The sequence below is a fragment of the Grammomys surdaster genome, unplaced genomic scaffold (genome assembly GCF_004785775.1).
Source record: "Grammomys surdaster isolate TR1022 unplaced genomic scaffold, NIH_TR_1.0 193, whole genome shotgun sequence".
Lineage (NCBI taxonomy): Eukaryota > Metazoa > Chordata > Mammalia > Rodentia > Muridae > Grammomys > Grammomys surdaster.
In genome coordinates, this window is record NW_021604638.1 from 12,255,886 (window position 1) to 12,278,724 (window position 22,839).

A 22,839-nucleotide genomic window follows, 5' to 3' on the forward strand; every position below is an offset into this window, starting at 1 on the left:
CAAGTTCCAGGACAGCCAGGACTACATAGAAAAACCCTGTCTCATAAAACAAACAAGCAAACAAAATCCATTCCCAGTGTGTGACGGGATGGGGGCATTAGATTACCACACTAGTCTTCCTTAACTACAAAGCAGGAGATGTCACATCTTCCCCTACATGTCTTCCGGAGGAACTTGATTCCTAAAAGGCTAGTGCAATTGCTTACCAAATGACAAATTCCATGTACCACGTAGTGATAACGAGGGATAATGAGAATGATGAAAGTCCATTCTACTAGGTTTATCGGCACCAACCCTGTAGAAGCCAGGATGGGTAAACCACTGCAGGAGCCCCACAGTTGGCAGGAGTCCAGCCCCCTGCAGGAGCCTCCCACCTTCAGGAGCCCCGCCCCCTGCAGGAGCCTCCCACCTTCAGGAGCCCCGCCCCCTGCAGGAGCCTCCCACCTTCAGGAGCCCCGCCCCCTACAGGAGCCTCCCACCTTCAGGAGCCCCGCCCTCTGCAGGAACACTATCCTCTACAGGAGCATCGCCCTCTGCAGAAGAGACTTGTTAGGCAAGTTTCATTTTTTCTTTAATCAATGATCTTCTGGGTGACAGTGCATGCCTCCTCTCATCACTCTGATATGATTAATTCATTCATCATGTTAGACTGATTTAATTATTTATTATGTCGTTTTGTTTATTTAATTTGCATATCAATGGCCAGGGTGCAGCATAGCCCTGCTTCCTGCAGAATCATACTAAGAAACCTGATGCAGGTTCTAGGTGTGGGGGTTGGGGGAACTTTCTTATAATTGAATACTTAGGTGCTTACAGGCAACAGCTAAAAGTTTTTTCCAACTTGATGGGCATCCAGCTCATTCTTGATCATTCCAGGAAGACAGTGAGCTGTAAATTATGTATTCTCATCTATTCTCTGGTCAATGTTGGCATATTTTACCCTCCCACAGAGAGGGAAGCTGTTCTCTTGAGACACAACTATCTCAAACTCGTGGTCCTTGATTTCAAGGAGAAACAACATCAGTCGTTGTTGTCTGGCTCCTTGTCTCTGGATTCTCTATGTTAAATACACAGACTCTAGTAGGAGGGGGTCCTAAAGAGACATTGTTCATACTTCCATCTCCAGATCCCCAGTTTGAGGCAGTAGGAGGAAGTTAATACTTTTTTTTCTTTCCTACTTGGTCATCAGCATCTTATGAAGTGATCTAGGGCTGAGCCTGGACATGACAGTTATTAGTGTGACTCTGGTGAACCACTGAGAGTAACTCAAATCTCCCAGACATTTTTATTGTCATTTTGTGGTCTCCCTCTGTGTTCCTGCCATGGTCATAACAGGCCACCTAGGCACTTGGTAAATCAAGATATTAGCTGTGGATGTTGTTCATGAGTGTGTCTTTTGGGTGGCACTTGGTAGAAAGCTTGCCTCTGCCCTGCAGTATCTCCTGGGACAGTTGGGGAGTAAGGAATGCCTTGCTAGCCTGTCTACCAAGTAAGCAGTGTAGCTCAGCTGGCCTGAGGGCTGAAGGATATCAGTGGTTTTTCCTCTTGGGCTGCTTCTTCACAGCATGGAGTCATTGGGAATGCATTACCTGGCTTTTGTACCCTTGCTTTGGAAGTTACACACCACACCCATTTTATATATGTATGTTCGCAGTGTCAGCCAGGGTTAAGGGGAGGTAAACAAGAGCTTGCACATAGTGAAGGGGCTGTGCCAGAGTAGGGGAGCAGAAGAGTGTGTGGGTGGGAGATATTGCTGCTATCATCTTTGGAAAATTTGGTCTGCTTCAGTTTGTCAGAGCTTGAATGCCTTCTCCTTCTTTTATAGATGAGAACATGGAGACTTAGGGATGATGGGTGCTATCATTGCTGTGAAGAGACACCATGACCAAGGCAACTCTTATAAAGTCAAACATTCAATTGGGGCTGGCTTACAGTTTCAGAGGTTCAGTCCATTTTCTTTATAGTGGAAAATATGGCAACATGCAGGCAGACTCGGTGCTAGAGGAGCCAAGAGTTCTACATCGTGACCTTAAGACAGCTAGGAGAGACTCTTCTACAGGCAGCCAGGAGGAGGGTCTGGATTACACTGGCCAGACTTGAGCCCTCAAGCCCATGAGATCTCAAAGCTCCACCGCCATGTGACACACTTTCTCTAACAAGGGTATGCCTCCTCCAATAAGGCCACACCTCCTAATAGTGCCACTCCCCGAGGGGCCAAGATTATTCAAACCACCACAATGAGTAGTAACACCTCTATGGTCACAAGTTAAGGGGAGTGCTTGAGTTGAACTTGGCTCCTGGAATCTGGCTGTGGAGAACACACCATGGGCCATGGGTTGCCATCACAGCAAATGCTTATGGAGCTATTTAATACTCGCTGGTGTCTCTGGGTAGTGTCTATTTATGAAGCTATTGCTGTACTGTCTACTAAGCACTATGAAGCTATTACCTCACCTAAACTCTTTAACAAAATTTAAGATGGATACTTTTGTGACACTAAGACATATAGTTGTTTAAGGGCTTTGCTCAAGGTCACATAGGCCAGGGTTACAGGTGAGATTCAGAGTCAGCCTCCAGAGACAACGTGCACAGCAATATACTGTTCAGGTTCTTAAGTAGCCATGTTAGTTGGTTGTAATGACTACTCAGGGGTCCCCATTCTTCTGCACCAAAACCATGAATTCTTTCCTCATAATTATCCTCCTAGTATCCCATGTTGTCTGTGTACCCTTAGGGATACTGGAGTTGTTAAATCAATAGCAAGAAGAGTTTAGATATGCAAAGGAATCCCAACCTTGTGGTCCATGAAGAAGAATGATGTTCTCCTTATAACACTGGCCTTAGTCTCTATTTCTTCTGCACCTTCCCTGGTCAGCTTTCTCCTTCTTTCATTTCTTCTTCCTAATGAATGAACAATTGAATGAATGAATGTGGATGTGTCACAGTTCAAGGACAACTTGCAAAAATTTGTCCTTTCTTTCTACCATGTAGGTTCCTGGGATTAATTGCAGGTTGTCAGGCTTGGCTGTAAGTACTCTTGCCCAGTGAGCCACCTTCTGACCCATCTCATTCTTTATCCCAGAAGGATTTAACACATGCCACTCATACCTTTTCTACTTAGTTGCTGTATCCTATTAGCTGTGGTACCTGTGCAGAGAGAGCCTAGCTGTTTTAACCTATAACATGTGGAGACCTTATCGGGCTACTGGAAGGACTTAAAGATTGAACATGAAGAACTGAGGGTAGAACTTAGTGGTGAAGCATGTATTTAGCATATGCAAGGTCCCCAAGTTCAACTCCCAGCACCCACATGAGAAAAGTATATATGTATGAATGTAGACATAGTGACATTGGTACCATAGTTGTTGGGTTCCCACATTCCTTCTTTCTGCTAGCTCTGCCTGGTATTTCCTGAAACACCTATGATTAGAAGTTATCTCTGCCCTTCCCATGTTCAGCCATGGGGCAGAGGCAGGCTGTAGTAAGTAGGAGGTAGCAAGTTAGACTGGAAGCAGAGCAAGGGAGAGAAGAAAACCATGGGGCTCTTGATTGAGGCATTGGATTTCTGCTCTGGATTTGGGGATATGATCCTCTCCTGGAGTGTGGGATCAAATATTCCTTGCCAGGCATCCTGGAAAGACCAGAAGTTTGTCCTCACCACTGGGCACTGACCTGTCCCAGTCTCTCAAACCCAGGGAATGGCCAAAGGGCTCTTAGAGCCCAATGTTCCAGAGGAGTCAGGGACTGGGGATGATCTGAGTTCTTAAGTGAGTTACCACAAGGCTGAGCCAGCTCATCTTACAGATTTGTGAGGCAGAAGCAAACCTGAAACCAGGCTCTTCTGAATGCCCTGTACCTATTCCCTTCTCTTTCCTGTAATTCTTTCAACACATGCCCTGACTTAAAATAGAATCACTGGTTTTATTTCTGTTTTAAACCATTTATCCATTAACCTTGAGTAATGTTACATGAGAGACTATATACTTGAACCACCCAGCTTAGCGACTTCCAAATTCTCTATCGATAGAAACTGTGAGATAATAAGTAATCCATTATTTTAAGCCACTAGGATCTGGGGTAATTTGTTATGTAGCAGTGGATAACTATCACAATATAAAATTCTCATTGTTCATTGCTCTTTATTAGCTCTGGTCTCTAACCACTTCAGTGTGTGCTCCCGCATTTCCATTTATTCTTTAAGGATCCATCTTAAGAGATTGTTGAATATTGTAAAAGTACTATTTGTTATCACAATGAAGAATTGTGTGTGTGTGGGGGGCTATATCTCTGTATGGACACAGGTGTGGTGCACACCAATGTGTCCATGTGAGAGCCAGAGGAAGATATCAGTGTCATGCTCTGTTGATGGCTGTCTGCCTTGTATCCTTAAGACAGGGCCTCTCACTGAACCTGGAGTTAGGCTAGCAGCCAGCAAGCCCTGCTAACCCCCTGTCTCCACATTCTGTAATGTGGGGGTTATAGGCATGGCCATGGGCCATGGGTGCTGGAGATTTGAACTCAAGTTCTCATCTTTGCACAACAAACATCCTCGCCTAAACCCTAGACCCTGGAGAATCTTTCTTTCAGATTTTTTTACTTTCAAATTTTATACTCGCAGACCAGGAAGATGGTTCAATTAGTAAAATGCTTGCCATGCAAACATGATGACCTGAGTTGAGATCCCCAATATTCACATAAAAAAAAATCCAGATGTGGGGCACTAGAGAGCTGGCTCAGTGGTTAAGAGCACTTGCTGCTCTTCCAGAGGACCTGGGTTCGATTTCCAGCACCAACACTACTGTTTACAACCATCTGTGACCTCAGTACCAGGGGAGTCAATGCTCTCTTCTGGACTCCAAGGGTACCAGGCATGCAAGTGGTGCATAGACATACATGCAGGCAAAATAAACCACACACATTTAGAAATGTAGTGGCATCCGCTTATAAACCCAGTACTGGGATACTGGAACTCCCTGGCCATTTAGTATAGCTGGGTCAGTGAGCTTGAGGTTTAGGGAGAGACCCCGTCTCAAAAAACAAGGTGGCTGATCCCAGATGAATGACACCCAAGGTTGCTCTCTTGCCTCCATAGATACATATATATATATATGTATGTATACATATGCATATATATATATATATACATATGCACACAGACATATACACAACATGCATAAGCACACATATACGCCATTTTAGCTTATTTTAAAATTGAATTTACAGGGGCTGGAAAAATGGCTTGAGATGGCTTGATGGTTAAAATTGATTTTGCAGAAGACCTATATTCAATTCTCAGCATCCATATCAGGCAGCTTACAACACCCTATAATTCTAGTTCTAGGCAATCTGACCAACCTCTGCTCTCCACAAACGCCTTCACTCACATACACACACCCACATACAGACACGTGCACACATCCTGCCCACAAACACACTTAATTTAAAAATAAATCTTTAAAATAAAATTCGCCATTCTTGGCATGTCCAGGCTAGCATCGGATTTTATGAACTCATTAAGAGTTTTCCCTAAGAAAAAATGATTGCTTCTGTTTGACAGACTCTACTGTCTTTCTAATCCAGATGGCCCAAATGGTAACCAGATCTTGGAAGGACATCTCTTCCCCTATCACATAACCCAAAGTCTGAATGAATGGCTATGACTTCTCCAGCAATCTCAGGCCAAGGATTAGCAAAACTGCACTTTATCTGGCTCCATAGATGTCTCTGTAAGCAGCCTAGTGAGCTTCTCAGACGTCTCTACTGGTTTTCCTAAGAGGCTCGGGTATGACTACTCTAGCATGTTTGGAGCATAGTTATGTGACCTGCCTCAAGCAGGTCATTTCTTTAAAATTTCATGCTCTCACTTAAAAATTCATGTGAATTTTAATTCTGCTTATAAATGTATTCATGTTGGGTTTTTAGCATCATATTTGTTAGTCAGGCTAGTCTTAGTTATATCTTAATAAGAAAGAAACCCCCAACTCTTAGTGGCCTGTTGGATTGGGAAACGTGCACAGCTTTGTTGTCCCTTCAAGATCTGAGGCATCCTGAGTGATGCAAAATTGTATTGTCTTAAATTCCAATATGTTTCAGTATGGTGTTTCTTAACTACTACTAATAATTAGTGCTTACTAATAATATTTAATAATTAGCGCTTACTTTGAAGGAAGGGCATAACAATTTTAACAGCTTAATCACATGCACTTGTGCACATGTGTGATGTTTGATTAAGTCACACTTTCGTGTGTGTGGTTTGTGGCTCCATCAGTTGGTGACTTTGGAATACTTTTGTGACACTGACATCTGTTCTCTGAAATTCACAATGGTGGAGGAGGGAGAGAATGTACAAGGCATTCTAGAAAGTTTCCTGATAAGGCTTGTAAGGTAATGCAAATCACTGAAAGCCAAGCCACAAGGTCCTGACAGATCTGCAAGAGAGGTTTAGAGGCCAAGTCTTGTATGCTTAGGAAGAGGCCGGTGAAATGGGATTGGATATGAACATAGTCTCAGATGCTTGCTATCATGATCCAAAAAGTAGAATCAGGTTTTCTTCTATCTTATTACTTGGTGGGTAGTGCCCACTTGCCTTGAGTGGTGACTCTTGCCTTGAGCCTGTAACGGAGGACTGTAGTTGAGTCTGTAGTGGTAAGAAACCCGGTTCTCAGGCAAAGCCTCAAGCGGAGGGATTGAGATACCAACCCAGCCACAAAACTTCTAACCTACAGTTTGTCATACCTGCATGATGTGCTTGGACCAGAGCCTAGCGTAGTCATCAGAAAGACTTCATGTAGCAACTGATGGGAGCAGATGCAGAGACTCATGGCCAAATATTAAGCAGAGCTTGGGGAGCCCTGTGGAGAAGAGGAGGAAAGATTGGAAGAGCCAAAGAGATCAGGGACACCACAAGAACAGGGCCCACTGAATCAGCTGACTGGGACTCAAGTGGGCTCATAGAGATCAAGGAGCCTGTATGGGCCAGATCTAGGTCCTCTGCGTATATGTTATGGTTGTATAGCTTGGTGCTCTTCTGTGATTTCTGAAACTGGGAGCATAGACTGTCCCTGACTCTTTTGTCTCCCTTTGGGACCCTTTTCTTCCTACTGGGTTGTCTTGTCCAGCCTTGATGTGTGAATATATGCCTGGCCTTACTGTAGTTTGCGGTGTGGTATTTGGTTGATGTCCTTGGAAGGCCTGCTCTCTTCTGAGGGGAGGTGAAGTGGGTGGTGGCTTCAGGGGACAGAGGAGGTGGAAGGAGAGAATGGGGGAGGGGAGGAAGAGGAAACTACAGTCAGGATGTAATATACGTAGGAAAAATAAATAAAAAAGAAAAAATAAAGCTGGTTCCATGCCTGGAGGGTCTCCTTTGTCACTGTGTCTCACATAAATGGCTTCTTTTATTGTGTGACAAGTGGCATCAGGGTAATCACTAAGCTGAGAAGTTCTGAATTCTCCTAGCAGTGATGCTATACAGCTGTAGCATTTGGTGATGAGAGGCTCCTTTATGTGTAGAGGGAGATTGTTCAATGTACAGAAACATTTAATACTTTGATTCTGATCTCATCCCCCCCCTTCTCTAAGACCTCATCTTTACTGCTCCCCTAGAACCCTGCCCTGGACTTTTCTCTGAAGGTCAGCTGCAGCAGGGAACAGCAGTCTGCAGCCTGGAACCGTGCTGGACCATCTGTGCTTTCAATTACTGAATTCTGTGTCTCACAAACGCTGTAGTTATATATTTTAACACAATCTCAAGGGAATTTGTGCAACCTAGGTTATGCTGAGTTTCTGTTTAGAAAACAAAGAAAGAGAAATGTGCTCCCTATTGGTGCTCCTCGATGAAAACAAAATTGTGGGAATAAAAGGCTTGCTGGCTCTGTCTGTAAACATAAACTTGGAATAAGCATAAGAGATAATCAATAGGTGGACATAGCTCGAATCTGGGTTTAGAGCCATCATCTGGGTCTAGGGAGTCTTATGGTGCGACACACATTTTTTTTTCCTTTTTTAAAATTTTTGTATTTTTGTATTTTTATTTTTATTTTTTCTCAAATCATAATTAATTCGCACAGGGGTTATAAACACAGAAAGGCAGGATGTGGGGAAGGGAATGACACTGGAGTGTGGGTGTTCAGGGGGACTACAGATATCTTCAGAACCAGGTATCGGCTGGGTGAAGGTTCAGGGGACAAGTCACTATGACTCTGCCTATGACTCGCTTGTCCTTATCTAAGTTGGTATTGTCTGCCAAGGCTACCTATTTACAAGGTCTATGACTACTCAGGCTTATAAATTTCCACAAAAGCTGCCTGTTGACATTAGCTTATAGCCATCTGTTTCAATGTTTTTCCACTGAGACCCAAGACTTGGTATTTGTTAGTATACATGTATGACAGGCCTATTGCTGATTTTAGGCCTATGGCTGATTTTAGGCCTTCAGTGGAGACACACATTTTTTTTTATTTTATTTTATTTATGAGTACACTGTAGCTGTCTTCAGACACACCAGAAGAGGGCATCCAATCTCATTACAGATGGTTGTGAGCCACCATGTGGTTGCTGGGATTTGAACTCAGGAACCCTGGAAGAGCAGTCAGTGCTCTTAACCGCTGAGCCATCTCTCCAGCCCCGGAGACACACATTTTTAACAAAGAAACATACTGATACTTTTTTCGTGTGTGTGTGTGTGTGTGTGTGTGTGTGTGTGAAGCCTCCATGAGTGTGCATGCTTATGGAGTCTTGAGGTGCATGATGGGAATCATCTTTGGTCATTCTCAACCTATTTCAGTGAGGTAGCATCTCTCACTCCATCTCAGTGCTCGGTGACACTGTTAGTCTTCCCAGCCACCTTGCTCTGTGATCTCCTCTCTCTATATTCTGAGGTTGTAATTATAGCTGGGCTGCCACACATGTCGAGCATTTATGTGGGTTCTGAGGATCTGAACTCCCAGCCTCATGCTTTAACCACTGAACCATCTTCCCGACAGCTATACACAGTATGCATAAGGCAAAGTTCATCATCTTAACCATGTTAAGTGGCTATAACCATGTTTACAATATTGTGCTGCCATCACCACTGTCCATTTCCAGAACGTTCTCATCACTCTCGGAAAAAAAAACAAAAAAAACAAAAACAAAAACAACAGTAGCCACGAAACGATACTTCATTTCCCACCTGCCGGCCCCTGTCAACTCCTATTCCATGCTCTGACTCCACGACCCCGCCTAATTTAGCCACTTTGTGTAAGCTGAGTCAGACGTAATGCTCTCTTGGAGCGAGGCCCTGCTTGCTGTGTTTTGTCTGGCTGCTTTTGCACCACGCTGCAGAGGTGAGTAGCTGTGATCCACGCTGAATGTCCCAGGGACCTGAAAACATTTGCGATTAATGCTACCCAGAACAAAGTTTGCAGACTCCCGAGTGCGATTGGAGGTGGCTGGCCCCTATGATTATTTCATTAGTGTGGGAGAGGAGCCTCATTTCCAGACTGTCAGGGATAGACTTGTGCAGCATAAATGTAACCACGACCTTTAACTCTATCCGCTCAAATTCCTAGTGTTTTCAGCCTCCCTCAGTTTTGTAGCTAAAAGCATGAAAATCATTTGGGGACTATAGTTAACATATATTTCAAAATAGCTAAAAGAGAATTTTAAATGTCTCCCTGCTCCCCCCCAAAAAAAGAGAGAAATATTTGAGGTGAGAGGTGTGCTAGTTAATAGGAATTGAAAACTTCTCCAACTCTGCATGCCTTGAAAGTGCATTGATAAGCACATACATCCATCATATGGAGAAATAATTATCCCTTAGAAATAAAACAAAAAAGCTTGGGGTCAGCAAGATGGCTCAGAGGGCAAAGATGCTCGCCACCAAGCCTGATGACCTGAGCATGATCCCCAGACTCCACATGGTAGAAAGGAAAAACTGATTCCTGCAAGTTTCCTCTGTTGTTCACTTCCTCACTGTGGCATACAGGTGCACACGTACACAATAAATAATAAACAAATGCAACTTTTTTAAATTAAAAAAAAAAAGAGCAAGGAGCAAGAATATGAGACACTCAGTCCTGGCTGGTTCATTTCCCTTTTTCTATTGCAGAAACATTTAAAAAAAATAATAACATAGAATTATTTATAGAGAATTTTATATAACATGTTTTCATCTTTTTCATTTGCCACTCCCCACTCAACTCCTGCCAGAACTAACCCCCTACTCTCTGTCTGTGTTTTAGAGGAGCCTGTCTCACAGAAGATGTCCCAGTCCACTGCCTCCCGTAGTCTTTCTGTCCACTGTTCTGCAATGTTCCTGAGCTTTAAGTGTAGAGATTTCATTGTAAAAGTATTAGCTGGGAAAGGCACCCCATGCTTACTTGGTCTCTACATTTTGACCAATTGTAATGATCTCCATTTGCTGCAAAAAGAAGCTTCCTTAAGGAGAGGTGACAGCTACATGTACTTGTGGGTAAAAGCAGGGAATAAGTATTATGAATGATGGGTGATAAATATGGGTCTATTTGCATTCTTCTATGTGCAGACATCCAGTTAGACCAGCATTATTTGTTGAAGATTCTCTCCTTTTTTCCATTGTATGGTTTTGGCTTCTTTGTCAAAAATCAAGTGTCCACAGGTGCGTGGTTTATTTTTAGGTCTTCGATTCTATTTCATTGATCAGCCTGTCTGTTTTTATGCCAGTTTTATGCAGTTGTTATTACTATTGCTCTGTAGTGCAGCTTAAAATCAGAGATAGTGATACCTCCAGAAGTTCTTTTATTGTACAGGATTGCTTCAGCTAGCTTAGGTTTTTGTTGTTGTTGTTGTTGTTTTTCCATATGATGTTGAGAATTGCTCTTTTGAGGTCTGTAAAGAATTGTGTTGGAATTTTGATGGGAATTGAATTGAATCTGTAGATTGCTTTCGGTAAGATGGCCATTTTTACTATATTAATTCTACCGATCCATGAGCATGGGAGATCTTTCCATTTTCTGATATCTTCAGTTCAAGATTACAGTGGTTTAGGAAAGTGGTAATAAGTAGTATGTTCTTCTCTAGGGCTGGTGACGTCACCAGACAAGGGGAGTTGGCTAGGTTTACCTTGCAAAGCATGAATTCCCTTCTATTGAGTATGCCTTACTTCTAATTAGGTCACTGATGGATACCCCTGGATAGAAGTGTCATTATTGTATCTTTCAGGATATCTTACTTTGCTGGCCACTGTTGCCCTTCATTTGCCTTATAGCTGGACAGGACTATTGACTTGCCTTTCTCTTTTGGCAGTTTGTATGGCCCTTTCAAAAACTATGAGGACTGGCCATCAATGAGGAGGCTTCCAGGTCAAATTTAGATTGATTCCTTCAAATTCTGTGTTCAAAGTATGTGGTGTCTTCAACAGTAGGGTCTTACCTTCAGTTTTGGAAGGCACTGAGGGCAATGGCACAAGCCTGTGTTATCTGGGGAGGGGTCTCTTGGACTCCCCTGAACAACAACTGGAAAGGACATTTTTCATGCCTGCCACTGAGGATGCTGTTGGATAGTCTATAGTTTTGAGGAGAAACATTGTTTCCCTAGTTTTTTAATGTACCTTCAATTAAAACATATGTATGCATATGCATAGATTTATGTATGTTATATGTGATTTTAAGTAGGAATAAAATGATAAAACTCCTTATGGCTTTTCAAACATCCTTTATCCTCTCTCCTTCATCTCCCTCTGTGGTGTCATTATCCCTGCTCCCAGGGAAGTCTCCCCACACCTATTCCTTCTGCACCCCCCTTTATGATAACTATGTCTTCCTCTTTCCCTCCAGACCCCTTCTGGTCAGTACTGATCTCGCCACACAGTTTTTTCCCTAATTACGAAATGATACTGGATGAATCAGCCAACCTCTCTAGCTCCCTTTCCATTAGTTTGAGCAATGAATTTGCTTTTCCTACTTAGATTTTGACCTTTCTTTGTTTTATGATCTTATCTCTTCCATGAAGAAAAATAAGACACTGCCTTAGAGTTCTAAAGCCACGGCAGCCCTTGCCCTCAAACTTATTTCTTAGTTTATTGTTTGCTTCAAAATACAAGCCATGTGGTCATGATTTCTTACCTTCCAAGACCCTGCACTTTTACTGTCCTAATGAGTGCACTGTGTGATGAGAGATGATGTCACGCATGGTGCAGAGATACCTGCCACCTGTTATGTGACAAACAAACGTTTTCATAAATATCTGCATTATAATGGTACTAGGTATCAGAGTTTGGCAACATGTCTCTAAAAATCCAGATAGTCAATACCTGCATAACAGATATGAATGTACATGTGCATATGTGTGCATATGTATGTGTGTATGTGTGTATATGTATGTGTGTGTGTGTGTCTGTGTGTGTGTGTGTGTGAGATGGATGTTCATGTTTGCATGTCTGTGTTTCTGTGTGATGTTGTATGTGTGTTCCCATGTGTCTTAGGGCTTTCATTGCTGTGAAGACACACCATGACCAAGGCAGCTCTTATAAAGGACATTTTACTTGGGGCTGGCTTATTGGTTTTGAGGTTCAGTCCACTATCATCATGGCGGGAAGATTAGCAGTATCCAGGCAGGCATGGTGCTGGAGAAGCTGAGAGTTCTATGTCTTGTTCCGATGGCAAACAGGAGAAGACTGATTTCCAGGCAGCTAGGAGGAGGGTCTCAAAGCCCACCCCCCAACAGTGCACACACTTACTCCAGCAAGGCCACATCTGCTAATAGTGCCACTCCCTGGACCAAGCATATTCAAACCACCATGTATGTATGCACGTTCTCATGTGTGTGCACGCAGAGGCCAGAGTAGGACTTTGGCTGTCTTTCTCCTTTGCTCTCTGAGTTACTACCTTGAGACTGGGTCTCTCACTGAAATGGAAGCTATCTTTTGTTTGCCAGACTGGATTTCTATTAAATGCTTGGAATCTGACTGTTTCTATTCCTCTATGTTTGGACCAGAGGCACACATAGCCAATCTGCTTTTTCACATGGGTGCTGGGGACCAATAGAAATATAGTTATACCTTGGAGGGCAAGTGTTCTTAACCATTGGTCACCTGCCTACCTCTGTTTGTTTTAAAGACCATGTCTCACTCTCTAGTCAACACTGGCCTTAAACTATGGGCAATCCCCCTACTTCAGCCTTCCTGGTACTAGGATGATAGGCAGAAACCATCACACTGCTTACTTCCAATGTATCTTTATTCCAATAAAACTTAATTGGCAAAAATAGATAATTAGCCACACCCTCTTCTAAATGATGCCATTCTTTCTCTTAACCTTGCCTATGTTTATATGTTATTATTTTTTAATCGCTCTTTGCAAACCAGATGGCTTTGTGGGGTTATAGTAGATAACCCACACATGAGTGTCACCATTTAGGCACATTCTCCTTGTTCCTACAATAACCAGTAACCCATGTGTGGAAGCTGGAGCACCAAGTGTGACCTGCTCTGCATTCATCCTCCTGTGTCTCCACCTTCTGGGCAATACTGCCCACTTTACACAATCCAGCAGCTCCTTAGTACTGTGTGCTATTGTAGGAAGCCTGAAGGACAACATGCCTGTGGTGTGACCTTCTGCAAATTGAGATTTCTCTAGGTTCCTCTTGTCCTCTTTCAAATCCTTTGTGAATTCAAGTATATGTCCAAAATGTAGTTTTAGTTACCATTTTTCCCATTTGAAATCATATAGGGATATAAATGGAAAACAAGGGGAAATTGTAAAATGCAGGCATATTCTCATTCCTCTGCCAAGAGGAAGGTAGGGGGTGCGTTGGGAAATAGGACCAAGTATTTGTGAATGGACTTCTTGGTAAGAATTGGAGTTGATGGATGGGGACAGATGGGGAGGCATTTTCCTGTAATTAAAATGTCTTTTTTTTTTTAAAAAAAGAGCGGTACATTCTCTAGTTCTCTAGTTCTACCTAGAGGGCCTTCTTCACTTTCATAAAGAGAGCCCACCTCCTAGCTTGCCAGCCCTGTCTCAGAAAGATTGTGATCACATGCATCTAGGTGGGTCCCAAGTACCCTGACAAACTATTGAGCTGTAACCCTGAGTCTCCCCAGCCATGGCAATCACAGGATCCTTATCGCCCCTTCTATGAGCATTTCTCAGTCTCTGTATTTTGTGAGAAATCATGCTCTTGCTTGGAAGTTGGCAGAATTCTTATAATTGTGCTGGCATCCACTTGTAAAATATTTAAGGGTTAAATATAATATGAAAATGTCTTTAAACTTTGCACCATAGAATTGAAAGTTCAAGTCTTCCTTTCTTCTCCAGCACAACCCCTGGTATATAGACCTCTGTTTTTCTATGTTATAAAATGGGTTTGATAGTATCTGTATTATGGTATCTTCTTGTTCATTTAGTGATTCATTTAAGCAATGGATCTTGAGTATTTCCTGTGTGTCATACACTATATGATGTATTTGTGAGACCTAACAAATGATACATGCCAAATTGATGTTGCAAAGATTAGGGAGAAAATGTGGAATGTGTCTCAGATGTAATAAACTGGTACTTCATAATACAGGAGATGCGTTGCTATCCAATGATCAAGGTGCTCATGGATGTTAAGGTGTCCCACGTCACAAGGCAAGGACTGCTGTCTTTGTTCCTGTCACATCCTTTTAGCCTTTTACTCAGGGGTTTGATGTAATGTTCATCTATGTTACAAATGTCTGGCCAGATCATGTATTTGACCAGGTGTCCTGTTCCTGTAGCCTTGTCTCCCCCTGTAAATTTCCTGGGAAAAACACATAACCACAAATTTGTCAGTTCTAAGAGAGGGAAACATAGTTCTTCACCACCTTACCCAAGACCTTGTGTTTGGAAGAGCAACCTCATGGAGTACAGACCCATACCTTTAAAAATTATTATTGGTTGAAATATGTCTCTCTCATTCTCATGTCTCTCTACCTTGGAGCTCACCATGTAGCCTGAGCTAGCCTTGAATCCATGAAGCTCCTTCCTCAGACTCACAGGTGCTAGGATTATAGATGTATGTCACTATGTCTTGACCCGTGTCTCTTCACTAGATAATACTACTTTAACTAAGATCAAGACACATGGAGATCTTACCATTGAGATCACTGAAAAGACAAGGTAGGTGTGAAGGGGTTTTATAGCTTGGAACCAGCTAAGCTATCCAACCATTCTTTATTTCATTAATATATACAAAAGACCTTATGTTCATGTTCTGGGGACACAGAGACAAGTGGGATCCACAATCTGCTACAGCAATCCCCATGTTGGCCTTAGAAATCTTACCTCCTTAGTTTTAAGGACTTCCTCCCATGTGGCTCCAGATGGCTGCTAGTAAACAGTGGGATTGGGCAGATGTTGAGATTTGTCATTTCCAGTAGTAGGTCATAATGATATCATAGCTTCTACCTGGAATTTTTCTGAGTGGGATCCCTCCCTTTAGAGGAATCCAGTAGCCCTAGCATTAGCAATCTTCTAAGGAGACCCATGTGACCTCCAGACAATAGCCATGGGTGTGAGTTCTCGCTGGTCTGTGGCTGGTAGGTGTCACAGACCTAGCAAATTCCATGAAAAGGCAATGAGGCCATAGCAAGTGATCACAGCACCTACAGCAAGTGTGGTTTGCAATGATGTTGAATGGTAAGGAAGAGTTGGCCAGGGAGATGATGGAAAATAGGCAAGCATATATGTGGCTGCTCTAATTGGGTAATATCGACTAGCTTGACAAGATTGAGGGGGAAGGTCTGGATTATAAGCCATGGAACTAGAGTTGCTATTAGGGGAAACTGGCAAGGTGAGCATGGGCCAGATCATATGAGCAGTGCAGCCTGTGGAAGCTCTGTATTGGAAGGCACTTCATGGTCATTCTATAGCTATATGATCCAATAGGGTGGCCCAGCTACACGTAGCTATTAAAGACTAGAAAGATTAGGAATGTGGCTAGTACAAGTGGGGAATTCAGTTATAAATTTTACTCCATATCAGTGAGATTGAATTTAAATTTCTCTGTGAGACTGATTGTTACTATAGGGAGGACTGGATTCTAGCTAGTCAGTGGAGATCTTGATTACTGGCCTTCCTTCCCAGAATTTGGAAGAACTCATTCATGGCTCTGAAGGATGGGCAGTAGATGGCCGAGCGATGTTGGGAGCAGATTTCAGGAGAAGGATGAAGGCTGTCCTATAACCTGGATTCTATGGTCTCCTGTGCCTTCCAGGAGCCCCAGGGGCACATGAGAACCAGAGCTATGGAAGATAAGTAGGTCCATTCCTGCCCAGTCATGTCTGAGTGAAGCAATGCAGCCCCTATAATGCTAATTTCTCAATGGCAAAGGGATACATACATTTACTACCTCTATAGCGGAGGCTTGACCCCAGCCCTTGGCACTCACAGATGTCTCTTTCCACAGTAGAATTCTATCTGTTCACCTTCTGTGTATCTGGATCTCTGGATACAAAGGCTACTTGCTATCTATGCATTGACTTATTTACCTACAGAATGGAATCAAAACACTATCTACTTTATACTAATTTCATGAGCCTCAAGTGAGCCAAACTCATGTAAACCACTCATGAGAGTGAATGCTACATTTTAAAATTAAGGACTGCTTAGGGCTAGAGTAGACGGCTTAGTCAGTTAATGTAGGACCGTGAAAGGACAGCATGGTTTCTGGACAATCACTGGCCAGAGATGGCCAGAGACCCTGAGACCTCACAGGTTTCCCTGCAAGGGACAGCATGCTCCCAGACTCCAGGCTCCTGACATGAGGCAGAAGATCTCCATCGATCTGAGCCGTTCAGGCACATAGAACAATGCACGTACCTGCTCCTCCACAGGTAGAGGGCATGACTACAGGCAGCAGAGCCTTAAGAGATCTCCATATTAATGAGATACCTAAATACCAGAGGGCATAGCAAATTAAGCATTCCTTCCCAGGCCCTCCTCCAACTTGCAAAAGGTATTTAACCTCAGGCCCGCCCTGAGAACACAGGGTACAGCTTCATCCATTTTCTGCCGTGACAATAAACCAATAAATATTTTAAGACCCGCACTACCTCTCCTCATTGGGCCCCGCCATGGGGGACCATAGAGAAGGCCTTCAACTACTGAGCACTGTCTAATCTCCTGTGGAGGACCTCTCTGTGTTCCAGCCACGGAGCCTAAGCCAAGACCCAGTCAGGCGAGTCACCTCGACCAAGAGTCTCATCTACCCTGCAGGGTGCCGCTGGAGCTTCTCCCCCTCACCTCTTTCAGTTGCGGACCTGTCCAGCCCATATGCCGTGGCCTCTCAGCGGCACCTGGGAGCCCAAGGGCTGAGACCATCCAGTTTCTGGCCAGCAGCCTCGGCCTGGGGACCCCCAACCCAAGAGCTCCTGGAATGGAGCCCAGCAGCTTCCCACAGTCCAGAGTCTGCCCTGGCGCTATGTGGAGTGAGCACAAGCTGTGGCTCCTGTCGCCTGGGGCGGCAGACACATGGGATCCACAACTCAGCCCAACAGAACCATGCCCGCGTGCACCACAGCCCCACAAGTTAAGTGTTAGCTGTGAAAGCACGTGGACCCCAGCACCCATGTAAAAAGCTAGGTATGATAGTGTATGCCTGTGAGCTCAGCATTAGAAGGCATGTGGGGTAGGGTGAAGGTAGGTGGATCCTCATAGCTCATTGGCCAACCAGCCCAGCCAATCAGTGTGCTCTGGGTTCAATGAGAGATCTTCAAAGTAGAATACAACTTTATCTCTGACCCCCCACATGCAAATGCCACATGTATGTATGCATGAGTTCTCATTTGCATGGACTTTTATTCAAACACAAGCATGTTCAGGAACACACATACACCAAATAAACAGGCACACACAGAAGAATTGAGGACTGCTTACTGTCAGTCACTTTACCATTGTTCCCCGCATCATCACTGAGTTAAGACTCTCTACTCCGTACAGTGACTTCATCTCACCTCATCTGATGTCCAAGGCTTCTCTGAGCCTCATTTAGAAACTACCCCTCACTACTACCAAGGTGGGATTCTGGGAATTAGTCCGACAGGATGTTGCAGAGGGGAAGCCAGGACTTGGGTTGAACAAATTGGAGGAAGATGCTAGAATAATCTAGCCCATTTCATCAAATGCCAGTTGTCCTGAAATGGGACTATAGAGGGCCAGAAGCTGATGGCTTTGGTGTCAGCAGATGAGCCCAAGCGTGACACGGCAGATGTGGGAACACCCTGGGCCTGTATCCCACCCACTGGCACTTGTAGAGGAGCTTTTCTTTGAGAAGGCAGTCTGGATGGAGTTCCCCCTTTCTTCCTGTGGCCTTTGGAGGCAGAGCACACATGCAATGAAATGTTAATTGGCAAAGGTTCGGAATATGGCATTAATGCCAAGTACTGGTTAATATCGTGCTACTGCGCAATCGTTCTTCCTCTTGCTCAGCTCATGAATTGACTGACTCAGAGAGATGAATGAATGCTCTTCCTGTGAGCCTGGCCTTACTCTGTGATCACGCTCGCCTGACTTCTCTTCACTCTCACCTTTCAAGGCACCCGTGGTTCACAGGGCGTAAATTTACTGTGACCTATTTCTCACCTCCGTCGTTCACTTGATTGTGCCCAGACTGACTACTGGGCTGTCCCCTGAGCAAGGAGACATGCTTGCCTCATGACTTCTGTACTGGCTGGCCTTCCTGTGCAGAAGCCTTTGTACCTTACTTCTGCCATCTGCAGGATGACTTCCTCACACCTTCCAAATCTCCCCCTGTGCCATGTTCTGTGGCCCCCCCCCCCCCCCCCCGTGTAAGATGATGACACCATCTTCCCTTGCTCTTGCTCTGCCTTCATTATGCTTCCCCACAGTATTCACAAAATTTATGCACTTAAACTTTTAAAATCACATTTTTGGGGGTGGTGGTGGTTGATGTCTGTCACCACAAATTAGCAGCCTCCCAGAGAAGTACAGTTTTAGCCCTGTGCAGTCCACTCTGATCTCATTTCCTGGTATACTGCCTGGCGTAGGTTGTGTGACCCATCAGACATGGAATGAATGAGCCTCCAGGCTCACATGCTGCTGTAAAAGGCTCTGACCTCCAATCTCTCTTTGCTTCCACTGTCTCAAGGTTCTCTCCATTTGCCCTTCACATCTGGGTTGTTTTTGACAAAATCTCAAATGTTCAACTTTACCAATAATGACTCAGGTACAGACGCTGGGTGAAAGCCTGCTAACTAAGAGAAGCAGAGAAAGCACCCAGCTAATCTTCCTCCTCAGCTAAAGTCCCCAAAGGAACAGCTCTCCTTCTCCACACCATCTCAAAACACTCAAATTGAATGTCCCTCTCTTCTACTTCCTTTGTGTCTCTCTATCTGACCTCCTCTTATTCTCTGTCTTTTTTTTCTTATGTTCATTCTCTGTCAACTTGTTGCTTGCTTTGCCTCTTGACCTATGGTTGACTTTGTTTAATACTGTTAACAACAGAGAGTTCGTAGATTAAAGGCCATATGCTAGGGGTGAGCCACACCACAACTAGAAACATTTTTTTTCCCTGTAAAGAACATAATCTTGGGGTTCATGGTGTGGTCAAATATCCTTACTTTCTGAATCTGCTGATGTCTCAGTCAACTCTCTTTTGCCAACATGATGTTCACCGCCTCCTCTCCTGCCTCTAAAGACTCCCTACTGGCTACATCCAACCTTTTGACCCTGTTACATGACGTTGTCATCTACAGAGTTCACTGAGGACTGGACTTGTAATCAAGTGACAAAACAGTATCTCATAATGTTTTATGTTAGCTTGATGTTTTACGTTGAGCTATAGTTATAGTGAGTCTTGGTCACATGCACATGCAGCCACATGTGGACAATGGGCTTCAGGCTGGAGATGCTTGTGTCCCATTTTGTCATTTTTGTCATTGCCACTCACTGTCTTCCTTTGGCGTGCAGCAGGCATTCATTCCTATGGGCAACTCTTGGGTCTTGAGTCTTTCTTTACTCTTCCTGCTTCTGTTAGCTCTTTTTCTTCTGACTTTAAGAAAATACCTGATGAAAACAGTTTAATGAAGGAAGGGTTTAGTCTGACTCACAGCAGAGGGCAGCAGGAGCATGAGGCGGCTGCTCACGTTGCATCTATAATCAGAGAACAGAGGGACTTGAAGTCTTGTGCTCAGCTTTCTTCCTTGTATCCAGTCCTAGACCCTAGCCCATGGGCTCCTGTGACCTTAATAAACTTAATTCAGATAATGCTGAGACTTGTCTCCTAGGCCAGGCTAGGTCCTGTCAAGCTGATACGTTAGACATCACAATGTTTATGCATGGGCTTGCCTTGGCTTTGGTTTAGGACAGTGGACATAGGTGTCCGCCATACCTGGATTTTTCTTTCACTGCCTAGAACACTTGGCCAAGTTAAAGTACTTCTCTGAGCCCATTGACTTCTTCCTAAATGTACAAGTGATGATACCTATCTGAAAAGTTATCATGACAATCAAGGAATATGACATGCACGAGGGTACATAGCAGGTGCTCAGGAAAAGTAATGAGGGGCTGTGGAGTGGGACTGGAGTCCTGGATGGTAGTGGGGATCAGTCATGTTAATTAAAGATATGTTATTTCCATGTGCTGAATTTGGAATGGGAGATTGTTTTTGTTCCACATTAGAATAATGAGCACACTCTTATCTTTATTGAAATCCTTCTGCAGAAAGAGGCGAGCTGTATTTGTGTCAGAGATAATGCTGTCTTTTTATAAGCCTCTGTGTGGTAGACAATAGCAGGGCCTTTTAACTGATGTGCTTAGGATTTCTCTGTCTGCCCCTTTATAAGGTCTGTCAATTCCAGTCTTGCCTTGGCTTTCAGGTGACTTTCATGACACTTGGAAAGTCACGTATTTGTGGATTATGGAGGGTATGTGTCTGTACATATGCATATATACTTTTGCATAGATGGACATACACAGTATACCTAGGGAGCTGTTTGCTTATGCACACATAGATCAATGTGTATTAGTAAATACGTATGAACTCAGTATCGTGGAAAACGTGCCTGTCCATTTACAGGCATATGAAAACAGTACAGTTCTGTGGGTAAACCCTGTGAGTATAGTAGAACTTCCTAGCCAGCTCTAGCCCTGGAGACTAAGAGCTAAATGGTGTTGGCTGGTGGAGGTGAAGGAACAAATGAAAAACTGGGGTCCATGAGAACTACTGTGTAGTTGCTGTTGTGCCACAAGAATTGCTACCTGTATTAAGCAGGGCAGATGGCAAATTAGGCTGCCAGAAGCCAAACAAGAAATGGATCATAGACAGGTCCTCAGGTGGGATGGTGGCGGCTGTCAGCATCAGCTCCAAAAGGCTTGGAGTTGCTATCTTGTTCTAGATGGCTATGGGTACAGGCTCTGGCCGGGATGGGAGTGTGATGTGAGTATTCCAAGGTCTCAGCAAACAGCTCCTGCTGATGTTCTTAGAAGTATATGTCCCTGTGACGGGGGACTTGACTTGGGAGCAGATCACCGGCTGTTATCTGAACTCCCACTGTAGCTATGACCTTGGGAAAATGCTCAGCCCCCAGGACTAATGAGGGGGTTAAATAACAGGATGATATAGATAAGTATTGAGAAGCTTAGCTCTGGAGGGCCGAGAGACAGTTAGGCAACACAGGCTCTTCCTTCTCTGCCCAGCTGTACCGTCATTTCCCCATCTCAGAGTTAACAAGATCCTAGTGGGCAACAGAGAGCCCTAAATGAGACGTAAAGGGATGTGCTTAGCAACCGTGGGGATTAAACAATTCAACAGTGTACACAAAGGACAAAGGACAGGAGAGTTTAAACTAAACAAGGGCAGAATAAACAGAGCTTGAGAAGAGAGACACAAGAGCCAGCTTGGAGTCTCCCCACAAGCAAAGCCGAGCTGTGTACTGACCCTGGCTGGCTGGCTGTGCGTTCTTGGACAGGTCACCTTATCACTTCAGGGTGTGAGGGAGGTGATGATTATACCTACTTTGTATGTCATGGGATGTTAGGGCCTCTTCATCGTAGGGACAGTGATGACAACCTAGAAGTTTCCCAGGAGGCAGGTGTGAGAAAGGTGGAAAGGATGACTTGCTGCCCTTGAGAAAGCCAAGAGGAGGGGTCGTGGGTGGAGGGGTCATGGGTGGAAGGGTCATGGGTGGAAGGGTCGTGGGTGGAGCAGTCATGGGTGTGACCAATCTTGTGACTCCCTCTTATGCCACTTTACCCCCTGAGCTCTCTCTACACAGGCTACCTCTCACACCTCAGAGGCTCTTGCTACCTCAGAGCCCATGGTCAATTTTCTCTTTGCCTGAGACTTTTTTAGTGTTTTGAACAATGGGATCCTTTGCCTTCTTGGGTCTAGTTTCAAATTTCATCTTCCTCCTTGAGACCTTCCCTGTCCATCCTGGCCAAGTGCACACTCATAGTCCCTAGATCAACTATGCCAAGCTCTGTTCTTCTTTTCTAACCTCGTGATATAATTAATTGCTTTCTTGTTGTCTACCCCACTGTGGTCTACATATACCACACGGTGCTCCATGAGGATTGTCAAGAGCCTCTTAATCTCTAATGTCTCCATCTCTTTAGCCCAGCGCTGGCTGCACAGTGATGCAAAGTGATTACGGATATCTAATGATCTGAGAGGGACATCTCTGAGTCCTTATAAGAAAGTAATTTGATACCTTAAAGACTGAGTTCCCTTCCCCAGAGGTGTGTGAGCTCAGACAGCAGCCCCATATATATAACAGCTGCTATATCTATCTTCAGCAGAAGTTAGGGTCTTAATGACACATAACTTCTTCCTGTGCATCTAACTCTGGTCCCTTGGGGTAGAGGTGGCTGGGAATAGAACTAGCTGCAGTGTGATGCCCTG

At 44.1% G+C, this 22,839-nt stretch overlaps 1 protein-coding gene across 1 annotated transcript in view; it reads left to right on the forward strand.

Annotated features, from left to right (window-relative positions):
* Positions 1-255: 255 nt before the first annotated feature.
* Positions 256-22,839, forward strand: part of LOC114623086 (receptor-type tyrosine-protein phosphatase T-like) — a gene marked incomplete at its 3' end in the record, with an annotated part of 676,953 nt that continues 654,369 nt past the window's right edge. The window contains exon 1 of the mRNA XM_028769777.1: positions 256-553. Within this exon, the coding sequence (XP_028625610.1) occupies positions 256-553 (298 nt within the window). The remainder of the gene's footprint in view (positions 554-22,839) is intronic.